Source organism: Pangasianodon hypophthalmus, chromosome 9, assembly GCF_027358585.1.
Source record: "Pangasianodon hypophthalmus isolate fPanHyp1 chromosome 9, fPanHyp1.pri, whole genome shotgun sequence".
NCBI lineage: Eukaryota > Metazoa > Chordata > Actinopteri > Siluriformes > Pangasiidae > Pangasianodon > Pangasianodon hypophthalmus.
In genome coordinates, this window is record NC_069718.1 from 12,927,115 (window position 1) to 12,947,529 (window position 20,415).

The 20,415-nt window shown below is 38.7% G+C and overlaps 1 protein-coding gene across 4 annotated transcripts; it reads right to left on the reverse strand.

The window, feature by feature from the left end:
• Positions 1–110: 110 nt before the first annotated feature.
• Positions 111–17,035, reverse strand: phrf1 (PHD and ring finger domains 1). 4 transcript variants are annotated; one of them, XM_034307280.2, is made up of 18 exons: positions 16,852–17,035; positions 15,889–16,047; positions 13,260–13,373; positions 12,472–12,653; positions 12,285–12,368; positions 11,551–11,684; positions 10,720–10,811; positions 10,378–10,544; positions 9,421–9,553; positions 9,193–9,305; positions 8,719–8,912; positions 8,297–8,422; positions 7,706–7,860; positions 4,522–7,350; positions 3,853–3,935; positions 2,508–2,651; positions 2,005–2,133; positions 111–1,854 (listed from the first exon to the last, which is right to left on the reverse strand). In XM_034307280.2, exons 2-18 carry the CDS (start codon positions 15,980–15,982, stop codon positions 1,702–1,704), a joined length of 4,926 nt encoding a protein of 1,641 aa, XP_034163171.2. In that variant the 5' UTR covers positions 15,983–16,047; positions 16,852–17,035; the 3' UTR covers positions 111–1,701. The 4 variants fall into 4 exon arrangements, with proteins under 4 accessions (XP_034163171.2, XP_034163172.2, XP_034163169.2 ...); XM_034307281.2 differs by having other exon boundaries at positions 10,396–10,544; positions 12,472–12,656; positions 16,852–17,034; XM_034307278.2 differs by having other exon boundaries at positions 12,472–12,656; positions 16,852–17,034.
• Positions 17,036–20,415: the final 3,380 nt, after the last annotated feature.

Consider the following 20,415-nt stretch of genomic DNA (forward strand, 5'->3'; position numbering starts at 1 on the left):
ATATGCACAGTAAATAAATTTATACACTGTACTAGCAAATACGCCTTGAGAATCTTTACCAGAGACAATCTCATTACATTTTGCATGCAGGTGTGGAAAAATCAAGGAACTTTTGTTTTCACTTTTATTAAATAAATTGTTAAAGAAAGGTATTTACAAATCAACAGAATGGATTCTCCAGTTCACAATGAGAATCAAGTATAATTCAGTAATAAGGCAGCACATTTCACCCAAGTAGGATTATCAACAATCTGCCTTCAGCAACTATGAAAACATTATTTCCTGCTTCTACAAGCCTAATATACCGATTTTGTCTTTAAATGCAGAGTTAATCATGAACAAATAAAACGATATGAATACACACTCTGCCATAATTTTCACCAATTCCAAATTACTGATGCTAAAAGTAAATGAACACAAAGAAAAGAATAACAAAAGCACCTTGTTAAAAAGATCCTTCCCCTGTCCCAAAGACAAATCTGTCACGTGTTTTATGGGAATAACGTTCAAGAAGCTTTATTCCTATGATGCACTGCAGCACCAGTCTCTATATTCTCCTACACTTAAAATCTCTGTACAAAAACATAAATATATCATTGGCAAATCAACTCTCGGGCAATATTCAACAGATACAATGAGGGAAAAACAATTAATGAAGATGATTTATATCCAATTAATCTAAATACATCACTGTCATATCAGTTGTTAAACATTTTCTATATGGCTTAAGTATATAAAGAAGAAAAAAGATTTTTTCAGTTTAACTGAAATTTCGTTTGAGTCATGATACAATATTCAAATCTTTGAATATGTACATAAAGTCTTCTGTATAGTTGCTTAAAAGAATCTGTTAAAATTAATGCCAAAAAAATAGATTAATTGGGATGGTGATATGAGTTTAAAAACAGCTGCTGACAGACTGGACACTGGAGCTCAGCTTCTTTGAACTGAAGTTAACAGTGTAATAGTCTCTCCAGTGATAATATTTAAAAAAAAATTCTTTGCAGATTTTCCACAATGGAAAATTAGGTAAGCCTTTTTTCCATTGTGATCAGGAAATGCCATGCCACACAGTCATCCTGATGCTAGTCTGAATATTGGCCATATGAGGCATCCTGTACAATCACACATTTTACTGACGAAAACGGTGTGTAAATTTTCAGATTTAAATCTATAACAAGCCCCAGTGTGCTAAATATACATCTATACTATTAATATCTAAATACTGTTATATTGAACAACTGTTATTCTGAAAAGGTCAATTTTTTCCAGTTCTCAAAGTTTTAACGACAGCAGTACAATATGCCGTAACATTGGCAAACCAAAACTATGAAAAAAGAGCAGCCTCAGTGGTGCAATTTCAATTTCAGCTTGGTAACAATGTCTATCAAACATTTCAAAAAGATCCTGTCGACTTCGACAAGATTTAAAAAAAAAAAAAAAAAAAAAAAAAAAAAAAAAAAAAAAAAAAAAAAAAAACTATACCATCATTAACAATAGTGTACTAATATGCTAGAGAGCATACCATACTTCTGGTACACATCCACACTGTAAAATGGTTTTGTTCACCCCAGATCACTAGTTCCTTTCTTGCGTAGTTTCACAGAGGCGAGAACCTCTGCACAAAGAATACAATGAACTACATTTATTATGCAACTGTGCAGCCCTTTAAGTTTACTGATTAGCAGCTACACTGTGGTATCAGCCAGGAGTCTCGGAATCTTTGGGGCCTTCAGCACTCTGCTTCTCCTCTGCTTTACGATGTTTCCTGGCATGTTTGTACTTATCTACATATGCCTTTACCAGGTTGGCTACCTTCACTGGATTAATTTCACCACTCTTGCTGTGACACACCTAGTACATAAGAGGAAGAAGCAACGTTACTTTAAACAATGGAAAACCAGATTCTGAGGAAGTCATGGGCTTCACTGCTGCATATGATTCAGAGGCTAGCAACACAGATCCCAACAACAGTGATGAAAACCACTCATATGACTCGCATACCTTCTGGACAGCCTTCCGTAAGATCTCTTTGTACTCCTCCTTTGTTATGTCCCTTTTCTGATAAAAGGGTTTGATGGCCAGTTTCACCTCCTCTATGGCCCGTTCCTGCATATGAAGCTTCTTCATGTACTACAGTTGGTCAAATAAAAGGTTTACAGACTTAACATTTGGTACCACTGTATTTCTAAAGCCCCAAAAATTAATTAAAAGATAAATTAATGCATTAATTTAACCATTCACTCCTAACCATAAACTTGGGATTCACCCTAACCATACATCTAACTAACCCAAATCTAAATTATAATCTTCTTCCACTGTAAATTTGTCTTTGTTTCAGGATACCACAAACAAAGTTGAGTTCTGGTTTTATATTTGTGCAATGATATGAAACGATATAATGATACTGATATAATGATATATAATGATACAATGATATAAAATTCCCTAATTCTGCCCATTACCTTGTAAAAACATGCCACAAATCTTACTCCGGACACACACACCTTGTCTTTCTGATCAGGATTCTGCAACAGCTCCTCTTTGCGAGATTTGGATTTCTCCTGGCCAGCGTTTGACCTCCCTTCCAGTGCTGGAGAATTGATACTCGCGGCGGCTGATTTGGATCCATCCTGGACAGCGGCTGCCACCTGGGATAAAGAAAAAACATGGTGGTGACTTATGTTTGTTGTGCTTAACTATTTAAGACAATGATAATTCTTACAATGGCATTAAGGGCAGAAAAAACAATGGGCAGTTGCTGTAAGTGATTTTTTAAAAATACTTCATTTAATCTGTCTCTCCATCCTAACAGCAATCACTAAACAGATACTCTGAGAAGAGAAAATATCTCTGTGACTCCTTGTGCCCTTTAATTAAAAACATTTCAACATGGTCTGCTATATTAACTAATCAGGTTACAGGCTGTCTCACTGCACTGCATTATGTTGCGAAGGTAATAAATATACAGGACGGAAATTCACAGAGACAAGGATTTAAGCAATTTATTGCTTACATCGGATGCAATCAAAGGCATGAGATGACAATAGTTTTGGTTTCAGAGATGCTACAGATGGCTTGTAACACAAAACACTTTAGGATGATGATCACACAGACATTGGTATGGCTTTTCAAAACTAATGCCGTGCTCATTTTTCTTCTACTTAATGGGTATTTATTATTCTCGGCTGTTTCCGGTGTAATTTCTTATCCTCCAACATCAAAACATACATTTAATATCTAGCTAACATTCAGCTCAACTACTCTAAAGGAATATAGTTCTTATAAAGTGCCATTCAAAGGATTATCCTAAATGGAGAGAGTTCAAACAAAGACTCAAATAACTGATATTTCCATAGATTGAGACAATGTGTTGAGCACATTAAATAACTATTAATCACAATTTACAAATAGCAGTACTGCTGTTAATATAAGAAAGTACACATTTAAACATTTTGTCTCACCACTGGAGACTATTAAAATATTCTGACTGTGGCTGAGGAAAACATAAAAAAAAAAAAAAAAAAAAGAATGCATGTGTAGCATCATAGTCAGAACTGCAGACGTGCAATCTTGCAAAATGCTACACGTAAGCATTTCCTAAAGGGTCATTGTAATTCCTTAAGTTATGATTTCCCAGCTCTGGTGTCATTTTCATTTCCCTTGAAAGCCCTGTTCATTTACTTTCAGTTTCAGTCACATGACAGAGCTGCTCTGCCCTCCAGACTCAATAAAGCACTATCTGCCGCCACCCTGAGACTGTCATATGCATGTACACTCTATCTCCAGACAGAAGTCCTGATGGGTTGTTATAGTATTGAGATATTGAGAGGCAGAGGAACATCACCGCACCTGGCCAGTGATCTGCATGGAGGAGGATGAGACAGTCTTACGGGACCCTTCCTGCTTCAGTTTCAATTTGAATAGTGCAAGCTCTGAAAGTGACAAGAGAAAAGACAAAAAATAAATAAATAAAAAAAACTTTGAAACATTTTTCAAACATATAACAGCACACACTAATATTACACCCTATTATCGACACTTCCTAGCTAAATAATTAGCAAAAATCCTATCAAACCCAACTCTGCATCACATTCTCTTTAATCCACTAGCATACAAGTTCCCAAACTAGGTGTCATGCTTGATTTATAAACGGGGTCACAAGAGAAACTCACAATCTCTACTTTTGTTTAATTAGATTATTTTACAGATTAATATAAGAAATATCGCTCAGTCACTAATGTTATAACTTTTGAAGCACCTCCAAACTGTCAAAAAAATTTTGCTTACTGGCCACAAAGCAGTTTAAATTTTCATTTAACGTTTAGCACTGCATTGTCAGTATGTCTAAATGAAATCGGAATCCTAAAATACATAATACAAAGACAGAATAAATGACTACAACACAGCATTGCAGTTTCCCTGCACGTTAAAACACAGTTGAGAGTGTAATTAACAATATAAAATTCATTCAGCAATATAACATCTACATGAAAGGAAAATGAAGAATAATTTACTCACTGCTCATTTTGTCTGGCTGGGACACCACTGGCTCCTGTATATTCCAGGTGACGCGTTTACCCTGTGATTTGGCTTTGGTGCCTGCCATTACTAACACTGACTCCATCTCCTGTTTGACCCCTGCTGACTCCTTGCCCATATCAGCCTGGGGCTCCACGGCACCTGCAGCATTAGTTACTGGCTCATCCTTCATCTCCTTCTTAATGAAGTCCAAGTTGTCAATCAAATAATCGACATTGATCTCTTCATCTGAAGAGTCCATTGGTTCTTGTTTTACTGGACATGATACTTGCAGAGGTTCTACCTCCATCTCCACCTTTGGCACCACAGGCAGGCTTGTAGATTCACAGTCAGTCATCTTTTCACAATCCGCGGGAGCAGGGCCAGGTGAAGATAAATTAATCACAAGAGCATCATCATCACTGCAGGAATCCTCATCATCAGGCCAAATCTGCTCTACTTTGACCTGTTTTGGCAGTTGATCTTTTAGTAGCTGGGACTCTTTAATCTTATTAAGTGGGGAGTCTTTTTCTTCTTTGATTTCAATAGGTTTGGATTTATGTGGTTTGTGTGACACACTAATCGAAAGAACATCCTCTGAAATTTGCTTTCCAGACTCTTCAATTAATTGTGAATTCTCTTGACCACTGGAATCAGTCTCCTTTTTAATTGAAACCAGTGAAAGTGTAGTGTCACATTCATTTTGTCCTTTCTGTGACTCCTTCAGTAAGAGTGCATTTCTGTCTATACTACCAGTTGGCTCCTTTTCCTCAGCACAAGTGGAAACTACACTTTTGTCAGTGTGCTGTTCTCTGTGGCGAGGGCCTTCTGAAACATTCTCTCTCCGTCTCCGCTCTCTAGAAGTTGATCTAGACCTTTTCCTTCTTGATCTTATTTCATTTCTATCCCTTAAACTGGAGGAAGACCTATGTGAAAACGTTCGTTCTCTCCTCCTCTCTTTGGAGTTTGACCTTGATCTGGATCTAGATCTAGATCTAGATCGAGATCTTGACCGTGAGTGAGAGTATCTTTTCTTCTTGGACCTTTTCTGTCCCTCGCTCTCCCTGCTGTCATAACGGTCATGGCTCTCATGCTTTCTTCTTCTCTTCCTTGAGCTTTCACTGCTGCTGGAGCGAGTCGAGCGCCTCCTGTCTCGTAAGTGACTTCGCTCTCTAGATCTTGAGCGAGATCGCCTTCGGCGTGGAGATCTAGAACGTGATCGCCTTCTGTCTTCGGACTGTGAGGGTTTCTTCTGTTTATCAGACCGTTCAGAGGCTTTGAAAGGAGGACTGCTGGAAGCACACTGTGACCTCTTCTCCTCTCCTGAACTGGCACATGGTGATCTTATTTCTTTCTCCTTGCTCTTGTGATTTACATCAGAACGTCCTGATACGGATGACAGTTCATGTATAAACCCATTTCCTTTGGTTACCTGAGACACAACTGGAGACATGGATTTCACAGGTTCAAAATCTGGTTCAGACTTTACCTCTATCTTGACCTTCTGGTCACTGTGATGACTGGAGGATGAGCTAGATCTGGAACGATCCAGAGCCTTTGTTAACTGACCCTCAGAATTTCCACTGTCCTCAGCATCAGAGACCACAGGGCTTCCACTGTATGCCCCAAGAGCGGCAAGACTCTCAGACCGAGTTGCAAGCAGGGTGGCTGGCTGATGAGAAGGAGATGACCACGAGTCATCCTTGGGAGAGGCTGGCTCCTGTTTAACTTGCACTTTCATTCCAGATATTTCATGATCCACAGGCAAATCCAAGTCCATGGACTCTGTTTTAATTTCATTTTCAGCATCTTGCCCCACAGTTTGTACCGTGGGTGGAGGGCTTTGCAGAATCATTTCTGTCTTGTCATTCTCATTCTCATCTTCAGAGTCTGAGGCATCAGATCCTGTGGGATTAAAGGGATCATAGACCTCACTCTCCACAGAGGTCTTTTTAGCCTGGGAATAAGATGACAGCAACATCTGTTTATCTTTCTCGTTTCTCTTCACAGATCCCTTATCTTTTGCAGGCAGGGCTTGATCAGGCGCAGAAAGCCGCCGAGCATGCCATGGGTTGCCACTGCTGCTAATGCGAAAACTAATAGCAGAAGAAGAGGACAGTTGTGAATCTGATGTTACACTAGCAGAGGTTGATGGAGTAGAGAAAGAGTTAGAAAAAGAAGATGAAGGCACAGCTCTATCCAGTCTCTGCCTCTGGCCATCTATTGGCCTACTCTGCCTGCTTTCACTTGCTCCCTGTTGGTCAACTGAACTCTGCCGGCCTTTGTCACCTGCTAAACTCGTCATGGAAGATTCTGGCAAGTTGTTGTTATTGCTCCCAGTGCTGCCATTTGCCACAGAACTGTTTTCTCTTTTAATCTTTGGTATTCTTGGCAACACAGACACATCCACCCATACTGGCTTGGGGGGAGGCTTTTTTGCAGGGACATTTGTGGTACTTCGCCTCTCTCCAATATTAGAGTCAGGAGCTCCATTTGTAACCTTTGCTGGGGGTTGGCCTCTGGTGCTACAGGTGCCCCACTGACTGTGTCCAGCTCCAGTTGAGTTTGTGGGATTTGGCCTGCGTGGAAGAAGCGTAGGTAAGCGTGGATGTTCAAGAACAGAAGTAGGTGCATGGGAAGTGGGTGGGCAGGATGTTGAGAGCGTTACAGGGGCAGGAGTGGGCTGTAATGAGCTGTGTGATGAGTTTGTTAAAGGGCTGGAGGAAGGTGCAGGCTCTCTGCTGGAGTGAAAGTTAGCTGCTCCTGTGGAAGGTGTCCGTTCTAAAGCAGAGCTTCCCGAGATGCTGCTCCTTGGAGATGACAAACAGGCTAAAAGGAGAACAATTATGAAACACTCTCAGGCCATGATATAGCATTACACAGCAAAGCAATAGACTGTACAGAAATTTATATTGTGATCACTGTCACTATTTAAAATAAAGGGTGTGTTCTTTTAATGCATTTGATGCACAAACTGTTTCTAATGCATGTTGACGCTAATACTGACGCTAACCTCACAGTAGATTGGGATGGGATGGTTTAGTAAACATACTGCACAACTAGCTTATGGTGGAACCAACAACTGCAATGTAAAATCACCTAATTTATAGACTAAAGTATTAAGCCTTTATTTAATTTTAGTTAGTTAAAGTTTAGATTATACATGTATAAATGGAAAACTTACCTGGTTTGGGGGCTTTGAGAGAGCCATCTCTGTTGATAACCACATCGGAGCTGTCCATCAGCAGCAAGCTTTGGCCGCTGAGGATACTTCCCAGCAAGTCTGGGACTGGTGCAGCCTCGGCTATCTCTTCCACCTGAGGGATACTGTGCCCTCGCCTGTTAATCAACCACACACACACACACATCACAGAGGGATATGCTTTAACTATATACACACCACTAGCATGACCATCCTGTACTCCAGCCAAGTATTTAACCTGGTAAATCTTTAATAAGCTAATACAAAATGTGCTCACATCTTTAGCTTTCATCACAAGATTGCAACTTACATTACCAAAACATGAGAAGCATCATATCCTTGCACATGGATAAACTGTATACTCCCAAAGAAGCATAAATCAAAAATCTAGGTTTAACTAGGATGTAAAACTAAGATTTGCCACAGTCTAATAAAGAAAATTATTAGTTGAATTTAATTTAACTTCTCTCAGCTCTCTCAGTTTTTTTTTTGTTTTTTTGTTTTTTTTTTTGCAGTGCAGCAATAATTTTAGTTGAACAGAGCTTTGCTGTAACACGTGGCATGGCTGGTTACCTGGAAAAACCAGCAAGTATGGGTCTGGCCACAGGCTGGTGTGAGCGCAGAGCAGAGCGGGACAAACCCCGCCGTTTAGCTTCCAACAAAGAGGGCTGAACTGGAGCCTGCTCCATCTCCTCATCCCTGAAAAACAGTTCCATTCTTTAGGCCTAAAAATACACTGCCAACACTCATGGAAGCAAAACTAAGCATGTGTAAAAACTTTGAAATTAAGTATAATAGCTATTTTAAAGCAGATAAAATAGAGAATCAATACACAAAGGCAAATATATTAAGGGTAACCACTAAATTAATTAGGTTATGTAGTCATACTGCATAAAGAGTATATGAACAGTCAGCCACTTATTTCAACTCCTTGACAAATTCTCATCATTTAATTTCATATAAACTCATTTAAAGGTAACATTTCAGAAACTCACCCATTATCAAAGGGATCGAGATCAAAGGGGTCTCCATAAATGGAGAGGGAGGCTGCCCCGATGTCCGCTCTCATGCTGCCCAGTGTTTGCTCACACGGGCGATACACGGAGGGGACAGAAGAGCTGCGGCTGGGTTTCTTCAGGCCCAGACTCTGCGCAATGCGGCCCTGAGATGTGGTCTTCTTTTTGACCACCTGGGAGGACACAATGGAGCTATTTATGAGGATGACAGGGGCTCTCAGAGCATAAAGGTACAATATCAATATCAATATCAATAAGAGCACTTCATCTCCTCTCAGCGTTTAAGCAACAGGACAGAAAGAATCCTGGCAGTTCTGACTTGAATGTCTTACAAATTACTGTACTTCTCATCTGAGCTAGTGGACATGTTATCATACATTTGGTTGCAAGACAAATCATTGACAAATATTAAAAGATGCAGCTGAGGCCAGGGTGAAACAGGCCACAACATACCGCTTTTTTTCTTAACTTCGTTCTCCTCACTTTACGCTTCCGCCTTTTCACCTTCGTGGTTGAGGTTTTACCTTTAATGTCCTTCCCTTCTTTTACGGTTTTCTTTCTTGGTGCTATATTAAAGACATAAATTGCAGAAATCAATGGTAAAATAAATATAGTATATAACGGCATTCTGGGTACAAACAGAGACAAGCCATGCTGATGTTTCCCAATTTTATTAGGTACCTCTCTTGCGTCTCCTGCGAGCTCTTGGCCGGGGAGTTAAGTCCCTCACATACACGGCTGTGTTAAGTCCAGCAACTACAGCATTGATGGTCTCATCCAGCCAGGTGGACCGCATCAGGTACTGAGGTGCAAGCTGAAACGGCAAAAAATCAGTACAATGTCACTCAGCATGCAGGAATAATTCAGGTAGGCATGCTATGCTGCGGTACTCAGTCAAGATTTTTAATGCATGTCTCCCTATATACACACACACACACACACACAAAAAACACACCACCAAAACACGAAATTTCATTGTGTGTGTCCGAGTCCATCCTGCAGAGTTCAGTTTCAATATACCAATGTCTAACCCTGGTGTTCTCATGGCAGCGACCTTTCATGTTACACTGCCTAAATCACTGAACAATAGATGCTAGTAGGCACTCAAGTTTACTGAGGGATGCGTGATATCACTGGTACAACCTAACTACTGCAACGACTGTCTTCACATGCATGAGGGATATTTATTTAGAAACACTCCACGACAACAGGTGCAAAAATGTTCACGTGGTGAATTAGATTAATTTTACAACAACCACTACAAGCACAATGCACTTCAAAGACCCTTAGATGATATTAAAATGGTAGAGAGTGCATCACATTGAAAGTTTTTCAATGTGATCCTAACTTTAGGATGATCTTGGGAAACTGTGCCATGTATAATGCAGATCTCAAGGGTCAGTGTCAGACAGCCACAATTCATGGCAATTAGAACAGATGCCACATCTGATTGGTAGGTTTAGGAATTTTTTGCCCCCTATAATAATGTTTCTACCATCTAAGTCTGTGTTAGCAAGCAAAGAGCTACAGAGCGTTGAGAATGTGATGCTTTTGAGGAAACTGACAACAGCCAACAGTTCTCCTCTTAAATCTAAGCACTAGTATGTTAGGAGAGCCAGACATAAGCATCATGCAAACCTGTGCAGCAGTGCGTGCCTGTGTGATACGGTGTCTGTTGACGTTGGCTCGGACCCTCTCGCTGTGCTGCGTCCGTGCAATTGCACGTAAGGGTTGGGAGCCTGCTGGCCGAGAGCGGCTGGTGGTAGGAAGAGCACTGCTCTCCTCCTCACTCAACCTCTCAACCCCTGAAACAGAAATAAAAAGGCTTTTCAGTAAGTCAGGAGTGAAAAGAGTGTGTTTCAAACTCTTTTAAAACTGCTATAGATACTTTAACTGTATTATCTGTACATTATAATGAGAGAAATGACAGGAAATAAAAATAGAATTATTTGCTGCTATTGGTAAAATCTGGTTTATTACTTCTGTTGCGGGTGTTTGGTGCACATTCTGGGCAAAACCACTCCTCAACAGGCACAGCATCCAAGGGTGGTGTTAAACACTCCATATGGTACCTTTAAGAGATGAGCAAGTGTGTCAGAAAGGTCTGTGATAAATCCCCCACTGTAATACATTACAAAACTCTAAGCTTCTGCAGTATTGATTTTACCTTCTTAAACATCATTACCCATAAAAATATTTAGAAGATCATAAATGCTTATACCGATGTTGCTTTTATAATCAATAAATTATTATTTAAATCAATGTTAAACATATTTTAAAACATTTTAATGCAGTTATTACAATCCATTATTTTAATCTTCAATATGTTGACATGTCTTAGATACCAAAATAAATGTAAACAACAACAACAAAAAATTAACAGTTAACATTTGCACAAGTAACATAAATATGTTACTGATTTCCTTGCATGCAGTAACACCAACTATTTTTAGTCTAAAAGTAGCATTTATACCATTTTGGGTTTGAGAAGCCTATAGGATGAGGCTGGAATATTCCTGCTTTGCTGAGCAATATGTGATGATGTGATGGTTACAAGCATTTACACTTGCTCACCTTTTCTATCTAAAATGTCCCACAACAAATTTGTACATCAAGGAGAATAACATAACTGTCCCTGAATATTGTGCAAACCCGAGTACATTACTACATCGCACAAGCCTACAGGACATTGTGGTAACTACATAAAATTTGTTTGCAAAACATAAATTGAAAGATTATGTGTCTTACAAACCTTAACTGTTAAACATGACCCTGAGTGTCTCAGATACAAATGCAGCATGAACGTCTCACCCAGAATCACAGCCGTCACAGAGCAGCAGACGATCTTCTCTGTCTGTCCCTCCACACACCTCACAGCTGGTCTGCTCCAGATCCACATTCACCGGCTCCTCTTGTTCCTGTGTCACTGGCCTCTGAACTGTAATCTACATGTACACATGACAAACAGGCCCAACTCTTCAATGAAAGGGTCTCTATATCCGTATGGCTTCTCATCACTAGTCATGGTCAAACATTTAAAGGCAGAAAACAGATACAACTATGAGAAACTGTGTGGCAGCCTAGGAAAACACTTCACATGATGAAATTTTGACATTTTCTACCACATATAACTGTGGTGCAGGATCATCAAAATTAAATTGATTAAAGCCAAACATTCACTGGGAGAGGAAATCACACTTTGCTAGCAACGATTTGGACATCATTAGACAGACTCTTTTCTACATTTGTTAAAATGGCATCTTTACACAAAGACAGTCTAGGCAAGAAAAGACAGTCTAGGCAAGATTAATAAATAAATTAAAACATTTCCATGTAGTTTTGGAAACATATATTTATGGCTTCTTCAAGCTGATGTGTCAAAGTATTATACAGGCAGAAAAACCCTATTTTGGCCAAAATCCAATTTTCTTCATCCATTTTTTTTTTTTGGGCTGTTTTCCAGACTTTGGTCACCATATCTGATGGGTTTTGCCAGACTGCCACACATTTAAATAAAAACACTAAATCAGCAATGGGTTGCATACCATCTTCTGGACTTTTCCTCCGTAGCATTTTCTCAGTAGGATGTTACTGAACACTATGCGGTCAATGGGACAAGAGTTGGCATTCTAATGACAAGAGAGGGGAAAAAATTATTATTCAAGAATTCACTTCCAAAGTAACAGTGTGTAAACTACCTGCAGTTTGTTGATCGTACAGTGCCATGCTCACCTTGGCCCACTCCAGAATGCAGTCCAGACAGAAGTAGTGTTCACAGTTCTGGGGCGTAGCTACTGGCTGCTCATGGAAGGAGTTGAGACAGATAGGGCATTTCTCAGCATCTTCATCTGAGCTCAGCCCAAGATCAGTCGGTTCTGTCCCTACCGCTCCCTCCAGCTCCTGTTCACCATCTTCTTCTGTCAAATACATGCACAGTATAAGAACAGAATACAGAGTGCATAACATGCATATTGTTCATAAACTTGCCTGCACCTAGATACCAGGAGAAAAAATGTTAATGCAGCTTTAGGGTGCACAAAAAATAATAATATTAAAGTTGATCATTTGTTTTATAAGGAAGACATTATGCATGTAAATCTGAAGTGGACATGTGCACGGGAAGTATATTAAATAACAAAAACAAAAGTGTCTGGATGCTTATTTCCCCTCACTCTAAGTTCCAAGGCAGACAGCAATAAGAGCTGTGGGGAAACTGGGGCAGAGCCCTGCAACTACACATCCTGCGGCTGGCCTTGGTTAATTTGTGTAGTTAACGCAAATTTCACATTATTACATCTCCAGAACAGAGCATGTTATACCTTTGTTACTTTCTCGCAAGAAAAAGTCCAACTTGTTCTTTTTCACTCATAACTCAACTTCACCCAAAATTGTAATTACTACTGGAGAGCAGTATTGGTACACACACTGTATCTCATGTCTTAAAACACAAACATTTATAACAGAATTGAAGATAAAAAAAATATAGCACCCAAGTACTGAAAGGATCATCATGTCCTTACGATCACTCTCATCTTCCTCGTCCTCTTCCTCACCACCTTCATCTTCTCCATCATGGGAAGCATCATCTTCCTCACTATCTGTACCTTCCTCATGTGAGTCGTCACCATCTTCCTCTAAATAGTGCAAGCATTAGACCAGAAACAGCATAAATGCACCATGTATAGTCTCATCAGCAGTTAGGTTAAATTTAATACTTTCAAGAATTTTCACTTACACATAAAATGTCATTTATCATACACACACACACACACACACACACAGTTGAGGTCAAAAGTTTACATCCCCCTATCAGAATCTGCAAAATTTTCATCATCTTACCAAAATAAGAGGGATCATACAAAATGCACGTTATTGTTTATTTAGTGCTGACCTGAATAAGATATTTCAAATAAAAGATGTTTACATATAGTCAACAAGATAAAATAATAGTTGCATTTATAAAAATGACCCCGTTCAAAAGTTTACATCCCCTTGATTCTTAATACTGTGTTGTTACCTGAATGATCCACAGCTGTGTTTTTTTGTTTACTGATAGTTGTTCATGAGTCCCTTGCTTGTCCTGAACAGTTAAACTGTCTGCTGTTCTTCAAAAAAATCCATCAGGTCCCACAAATTCGTTGGTTTTCCAGCATTTTTGTAAAGGGGGATGTAAACTTTTGACCTCAACTGTATATATATATATATATATATATATATATATATATATATATATATATATATATATATATATATATAAACACATTACATAAAAAACAGAGAACAAATATAATTTTATTTTGTATTTTATTGTTATTTTTTAATTTTATTTAATATTTTTAATACTAATTATACATTTCATAGTGTTTTTATGCATTTTTACATTTATTCCAAAATAACTAAAGTAACAATTATTGCAGTAACAATTTGAACAATATTTTGGAAACACTTTTTAGTTAACATGAACTAAGAATGAACAATACTTCTAACGCATTTATTAATCTTATTTAATATTATTTTCAACATTTACTAATGCATTATTAAAATTAAACGAGTTTGTTAACATTAGTTAATGCACTGTGAACTAACATGAACTAACAATGAACAACTGTATTTTTATTAACTAACGTTAACAAAGATTAATAAATACTGTAATAAATGTTCATTGTTTGTTCATGTTAGTTAACACATTAACTAATGTTAACAAATGACACCATATTGTAAAGTGTTACTAATATTTTTTTATTTGTGAACTGATGTTCAGCTGTTCTTTTTAATAGTCAACTTATTTTCGGGTCATCGTCATAAAAGCTCTGTAAACACAAACACTGAATGCTCACTAAAAACTAACAGTCATCACGTTTTCAGGCCATTTCAAGTTTTCATTTTTGACGTGACACAAAGCAGTGATATCTTAAGCGGGTGAGTTGTTTACTTACTTTCATTTTGTCCATTCGGGCCGAGAGCTCGCACGAAAACAAGAGGCGGGATTTATCGAACGACCCGATCACATCCAATCATAACCGATCATATCCAATTATAGCGCGATGGAGGCGTTGCCTCCTCTCACGTGACTTCCCCCATTCATTCTCAATGACCCCCCACTAAACCCACAGCACGTTATGGGGTCTCTGTTATAAGTCAATGGGCTGTAACTTTACCTGCGGGTGTCGCTGCTGGACAGTGTTACTTTATAAAAACGAGTGACTTTTGTACTTTTCATGTCATTTTTAGTAATATTTGCGTCGTTTTATTTTTGAGGAGACACTGCCCGCCTTGCCTCCTCGGAGGAAACGCCCCTGATATATATATATATATATATATATATACACACACACACACAAACATAGAGATGTAAATATCAGGAAATGAAAGCTGAGTTTCTGATATATCATCTCATATTCATCTTTTAATCTCAAACCCAAATATCTTCAGTGTACAGCAGAAACAAAAGAACTGGCCTTGCTGTTCCATTATTTTCAGAGGGGACTTTATAAGGAAAAAAAAAATATGTTTCTTATTCAATGGAATACCAAAACTACACAAACTCCAAGTACATGAGCTATAGCATTGCATATAATCTTTTAGAATTTTTTTATTAATTTTTTTTATAATCTAAAAAAAACAACAAAAAAAAGGCTGCAGTGAGCTTCAGAGATGTCAGATTATATCCAGATTATATTTGCAGTTCTCACATACTTAATATATACGGAAGACTTTTAAGGACCTGCAGATATCCTGTCATATCTTATTTTAGATAATGTACCTCTCAGAACAATCATCCATCCATTGTCTGTACCATTTATTCTACACAGGGGTAACCTGGAGCCTATCCCAGGGGACTCGGGGCACAAGGTGGGGGACACCCCAGACGGGGTGCCAACCCATCACAGGGCCCAATCACACACTACAGACAATTTGGAAATGCCAATCAGCCTACAATGCATGGCTCTAGACTGGGGGAGGAAACTGGAGTACCCCGAGGAAATCCCCAAAGCACGGGGAGAACACGCAAACTCCATGCACACAAGGTGGAGGCGGGAATCGAACCCCCAACCCTGAAGGTGCAAGGAAACAGTGTTAATTGCCATTGTGCCCCTATCTGAACAATCAGTGCCCTTGGGAAAAGAAAAATACATGAATACACTATACCTTCATCAGAGAGAATAGATGTGGTAGGTCTTTTGCCTTTTCCATGGGAGATGTTCTTGTTGATCAGCTCATCCTGGCTGTCCTCGTCATCCATGGCTCAGCATTTGAAACTCCACAATCTTGATGCAGTGCAGATGTAACCTTCTGTGTATCTAAGTGCTGGACAAATTAAAAAAAAAAAAAAAACACAATAAACTATATTATACAAACATAATACCATAATACAAACAAGACGACCAACTCGAGATCATCATATCGGCTTACCTATGATTGTAAATGCATTTTACATTAAAAAAAAAGCAATTTCCAGTATGTGTAGCCTTCTGAGCAAGGAGGAACTGTGTTGTCCTTTTCTATCATATAACCTTATTTAAAACAGCCTTTAAAGCTAGCTAGCTAGCAAATAGTCTGTAGTTAACGCTAGATAATAAAAAGGTATCCTGATTGCTCCTTTTCACACACTGACTATTAATAATCAAAAACATTTATTTTAAAGTCCAGCCTGCTCTTTTGGCATCACATCATCTGTTGTGTATTTTTCCTTGAGCAAGACGCTTTGTTTTGGTTCCTGTATAGTCAGTGAAGAAAGTGCCAAGCAACGCAAGCTACAAACACAAAACTGTAAATAAAAGTCATAATGTTTACATTATAAAGACTAAACTACTCTAAATAGACAACTAGTACCAGAACAACCGAGTACTCTTTTTTCCGGCTTTATGCAGTGCTTGCAAGCTCATATAACAGGACAGCTAACTGTTATTAGCCGAAGCGCTATGTTATGCTATGCTATGCTATGCTAGCTTTGCCCTTCTACACTCGGGCTAATTTTAACTCCTCTGCTAGTCTCGCTTTATTTATTGACCAAGCCGCTGTTTGCTGCACAACCGGTTAAAACCGCGGTTTGTTAAACGCATGCATGCCTTTATACACTGTATTAAGTGTGTGTAAGTTGTGTGCACCTACCCTACACAGCTGTGTGTGACATTACTAGTGTATTTTGAAGTCCACACACACATACACAGACACACACGGTTTGGGTTTGGAGTGACAGACGCTACCGGCTGCACAGAGAAGAGACGCAAATGGCGGAAGGCACTCAAATCACAGTAACACTTAAAGACACAGCGCACTTTTCACCTCAAACTCTCACTCTGCTTTCTTGTGTAGTTTCTTACTACTATTTATAGCTTCTGCGATGAACTCGATATTCACTGCAAATGAATTAAGGAATAAATCATGAAGGGACGTGCGGTTATAGGGAAATAATCAACGAAGGGGAGGTGGGAAGTGGATTATTTTCCTACACCTGTAACATAACGCAGTGTTTTATTACTCTTATACAGCAACAATTTGCCAACGATTTAAAAAAAAAAACATGCCGTTTATTAACAAAGGTTGTACAAGTTGTACTTTTAGCCGTTTATAGTTACATTTAATGTTATAATGTCTGTGAGAGTGTCCTCTTATAAACAGGTTTGTAAAATTTTTTGTATTTGTTGTTGATGTGGTGAAGTTTTCTGTAAGGAGATGATTATTTAGTGATTTTGGAAGGAGTCTCCAGTGTCAGAGCTTTATAAGTGTCACAGGTAGTTTTCTGATATGGGAATGTTTTTTTCAGGATGGAGGGTGTGTTGTTTATTGGTAACATGGCAAGCTGTTTTTTTGTTTTGTTTTGTTTTGTTTTTGTCATATTAATTGAAGGACGGAGAATAAACATTCACTGGTGATTGGCTGTTATAACAAAAGTGATAACATGAGCTAACTTGTTTTGCAAATGTGAACATTAAAAGCAACTATAAAATGATTAAAAAAAATTGATGTTATTTATTACATTGAAAAAATTAATTGTTGGCAGTGGGGGCATGGTGGCTTAGTGGTTAGTACTTGTTGCCTCACACCTCTTGGGCTGGGAGTACAAATCACGCCTCTGCCCTGCATGTGTGGAGTTTCCATGTTCTCCCTGTTTCTTCAGGGGTTTCCTCTGGGTACTCCAGTTTCCTCCCTTGTCCAAAGACATGATTGGGAACCCCTGTGATGGGTTGGCACCCCGATCAGGGTGTCCCTCACCTTGTACCCCGAGTTCCCTAGGCTCCAGGTTCCCCCCGTGACCATGTGTACGATAAGCAGTACAGAAAATTGATGGATGGAATTGTTGGCAATTTGCTGTGATACAGTAGGAAAAAATACACTGATCTGCAGTTGGTGTGGCTGTAGTGGAAGTAGGTGATGTCAAGCTATCCCACATATCAAAATTTAAGGAATAAGGAACGTATTCAGCATTCACATCATATGGGAATAACTACTATAATTACTAGGAGTAGTAATAATAGTGAGGACTGGGAGAAAGTTGGAGTATTTTGACAGCCCCAATTCCATCAACCACACCAGTAAGTTTTGTTAAAATGTAGCATATAAAGTCCCCTAATTGTATTCTTGTGCATACAGGTTATTTAAATGATTAAACCCTCTGTTTTGAAAAGCTACAGATTCTAATACAATTACAGTATATATTCTGGGATAGTCTCTTGATCCAGCATGGCCTTGATAAAGTAGCTTGAACAGTAATCTCACTCAGCAGTTATAATCCCACATTAACTGCCACATAAAATTCCTCAAAAAGTCTTCACCTTTGAAACAACAACACAAACAGAAGTGACCAAAATGAACATTTCATGTATTTTTAGCATTTTATGTGGTGGGGAGATGCCACTGCCAATCATTTTGTGATCTGCCACATTCACAGAGCTCTAAACAGGTGGATTATGATCAGATTGCAGTACAGAAGATCTACACTTTTTCTTGAATCTACTCTTTGCAAATGCTCAATAAGTGAAAATCTTTATTACAAAGATTATTAACATTTGAAATCATGTTGACAGAGGCTTTAGTTCTCTTTAAATAACCTCTATTCACATGAATGCAATTATTGGGCTTTAATATACTATGTTTTAATAACACATAAGCCATCCATTCACTTGTCGTTCATACACCTTGTATTTAACTGCTTTCTGAAAGATTCCAGTCCTCTAAGAGGCACAGTCTGAAGAGCAAATTACTGGTACTGTTGCTGTTAACTTCCTCACCGCCTACAAATTACAGTAATCAAAATACTTTTAAATCATAAATAAAGTTTCTGTTCTGTAAACAAGAAAAATCTGTTCAGTTTAAATACCGTGAAAACGGTTTTACTCAAGATGGCTTCAGTAGTGAGGTACTTAAAAAAAGTAACACAAACACAGTTCAAGAAATGCACATGAATAGTACAAAAATAAAATCTGTATTTTTATTATTTAGATTTTTGGTTGGGGTTGCAGGGTGGCGCAGCAAATAGTGTTGCCTCCACACATCTCCAGTGTCCCAGGTTTGATCCTGTGCTCAGGTTACTGTCTGTGTGGAGTTTCAGCTGCTCCAGTTTCCCAACTTCCCATCAACACGCCAGTAGGTGGACTGGCTACACTAAATTGCCCTGTGTGTGAACTTGTGTGAGAATGTGATTGTTCATGGTTGGCTGTGTGGTGTATTCCCACCTCACCCCCATTGTTTCCAGAAAAGGCTCCAGATCCATGTGGAAACCTGACCAGAATAGTGTAGTTACTGATGAAGGTGCTATTTTTAATTTTTTTTTGTTTTTTTTTTGGATGATATTATAGATCATGGTTTGTTTAAAGACATGGACTTTTTTTTCTTAAGTATGAGATACTGTAAAATAGTTCAACACAAACAGGTTGAGGAATATTAGGGAAGTGGGGGCTTGATTGACAAAAATGGATGCGCTAAAGGGGAAATGAGGTCATGGAACACTACCCAAGGAATGCATTTAAGGGCTAGTGGTTAGAATTTAGGGCCCTTACCACTGAACTCCCATGACTCCCAGAATTGGATCCCTTCACACATAAGTGCTTCAGTGGTTTCTTTTAAGACATTAACACAGCTTATTTAATAAAAGAAATTTCATATTGACAATTACATATTTCCCTGACTGGGTTAGCTGGTCCCCCAATCTGATGGAACATGAGCATGCATTTCACTAAGCATAAGTCTGAAGACCACATAATGCATTTCAATCAAGCAGGAACTAAAAATGGCTGCATTACAGTTCCTGCAGGGCCTCGCTAAGAAAGACAACCAGAGTCTGTACTGATGTCTGTTTGTCACTGTTTGATGTCTTCAGTAACAAAGAAATGGCAAAGGATTTACCACCAGTACAATTTTTACATTAAAGAACTGAGAGCATTACGTGTAAACAGAGCTTCATCCACTACAGACTTAAAACACGCCACATAAAAACTGTCATTTTACACTTCGATCTGAGTCATTATTTAATGCGTAATCCAATATCCTGAAGAACGCAGCCTCCCGGTGAAGCTTCCGGGCCTGCAGTTTTGCACGTAAAGTGTGCTTGTATAACCAAAAGCTATGAATCATCTAGAAATGGCATGTCAGCTTGCTACACCCAGCAACTCTATAGTACATTCACAATGGGAGGTTTAACACCACACCAACATGTATAATCAAATATCCAACAAG

Bases quoted from the DNA above. Each gene is read 5' to 3' on its own strand.
- phrf1 (XM_034307278.2), bottom strand. From the start codon at position 15,982: ATGGATGACGAGGACAGCCAGGATGAGCTGATCAACAAGAACATCTCC. The intron at 13,374-15,888 runs GTATAGTGTATT...TGCACTATTTAG, and splicing joins ATCTATTCTCTCTGATGAAG to AGGAAGATGGTGACGACTCA. The intron at 7,351-7,705 runs GTAAGTTTTCCA...TTCTCCTTTTAG, and splicing joins TCTCAAAGCCCCCAAACCAG to CCTGTTTGTCATCTCCAAGG.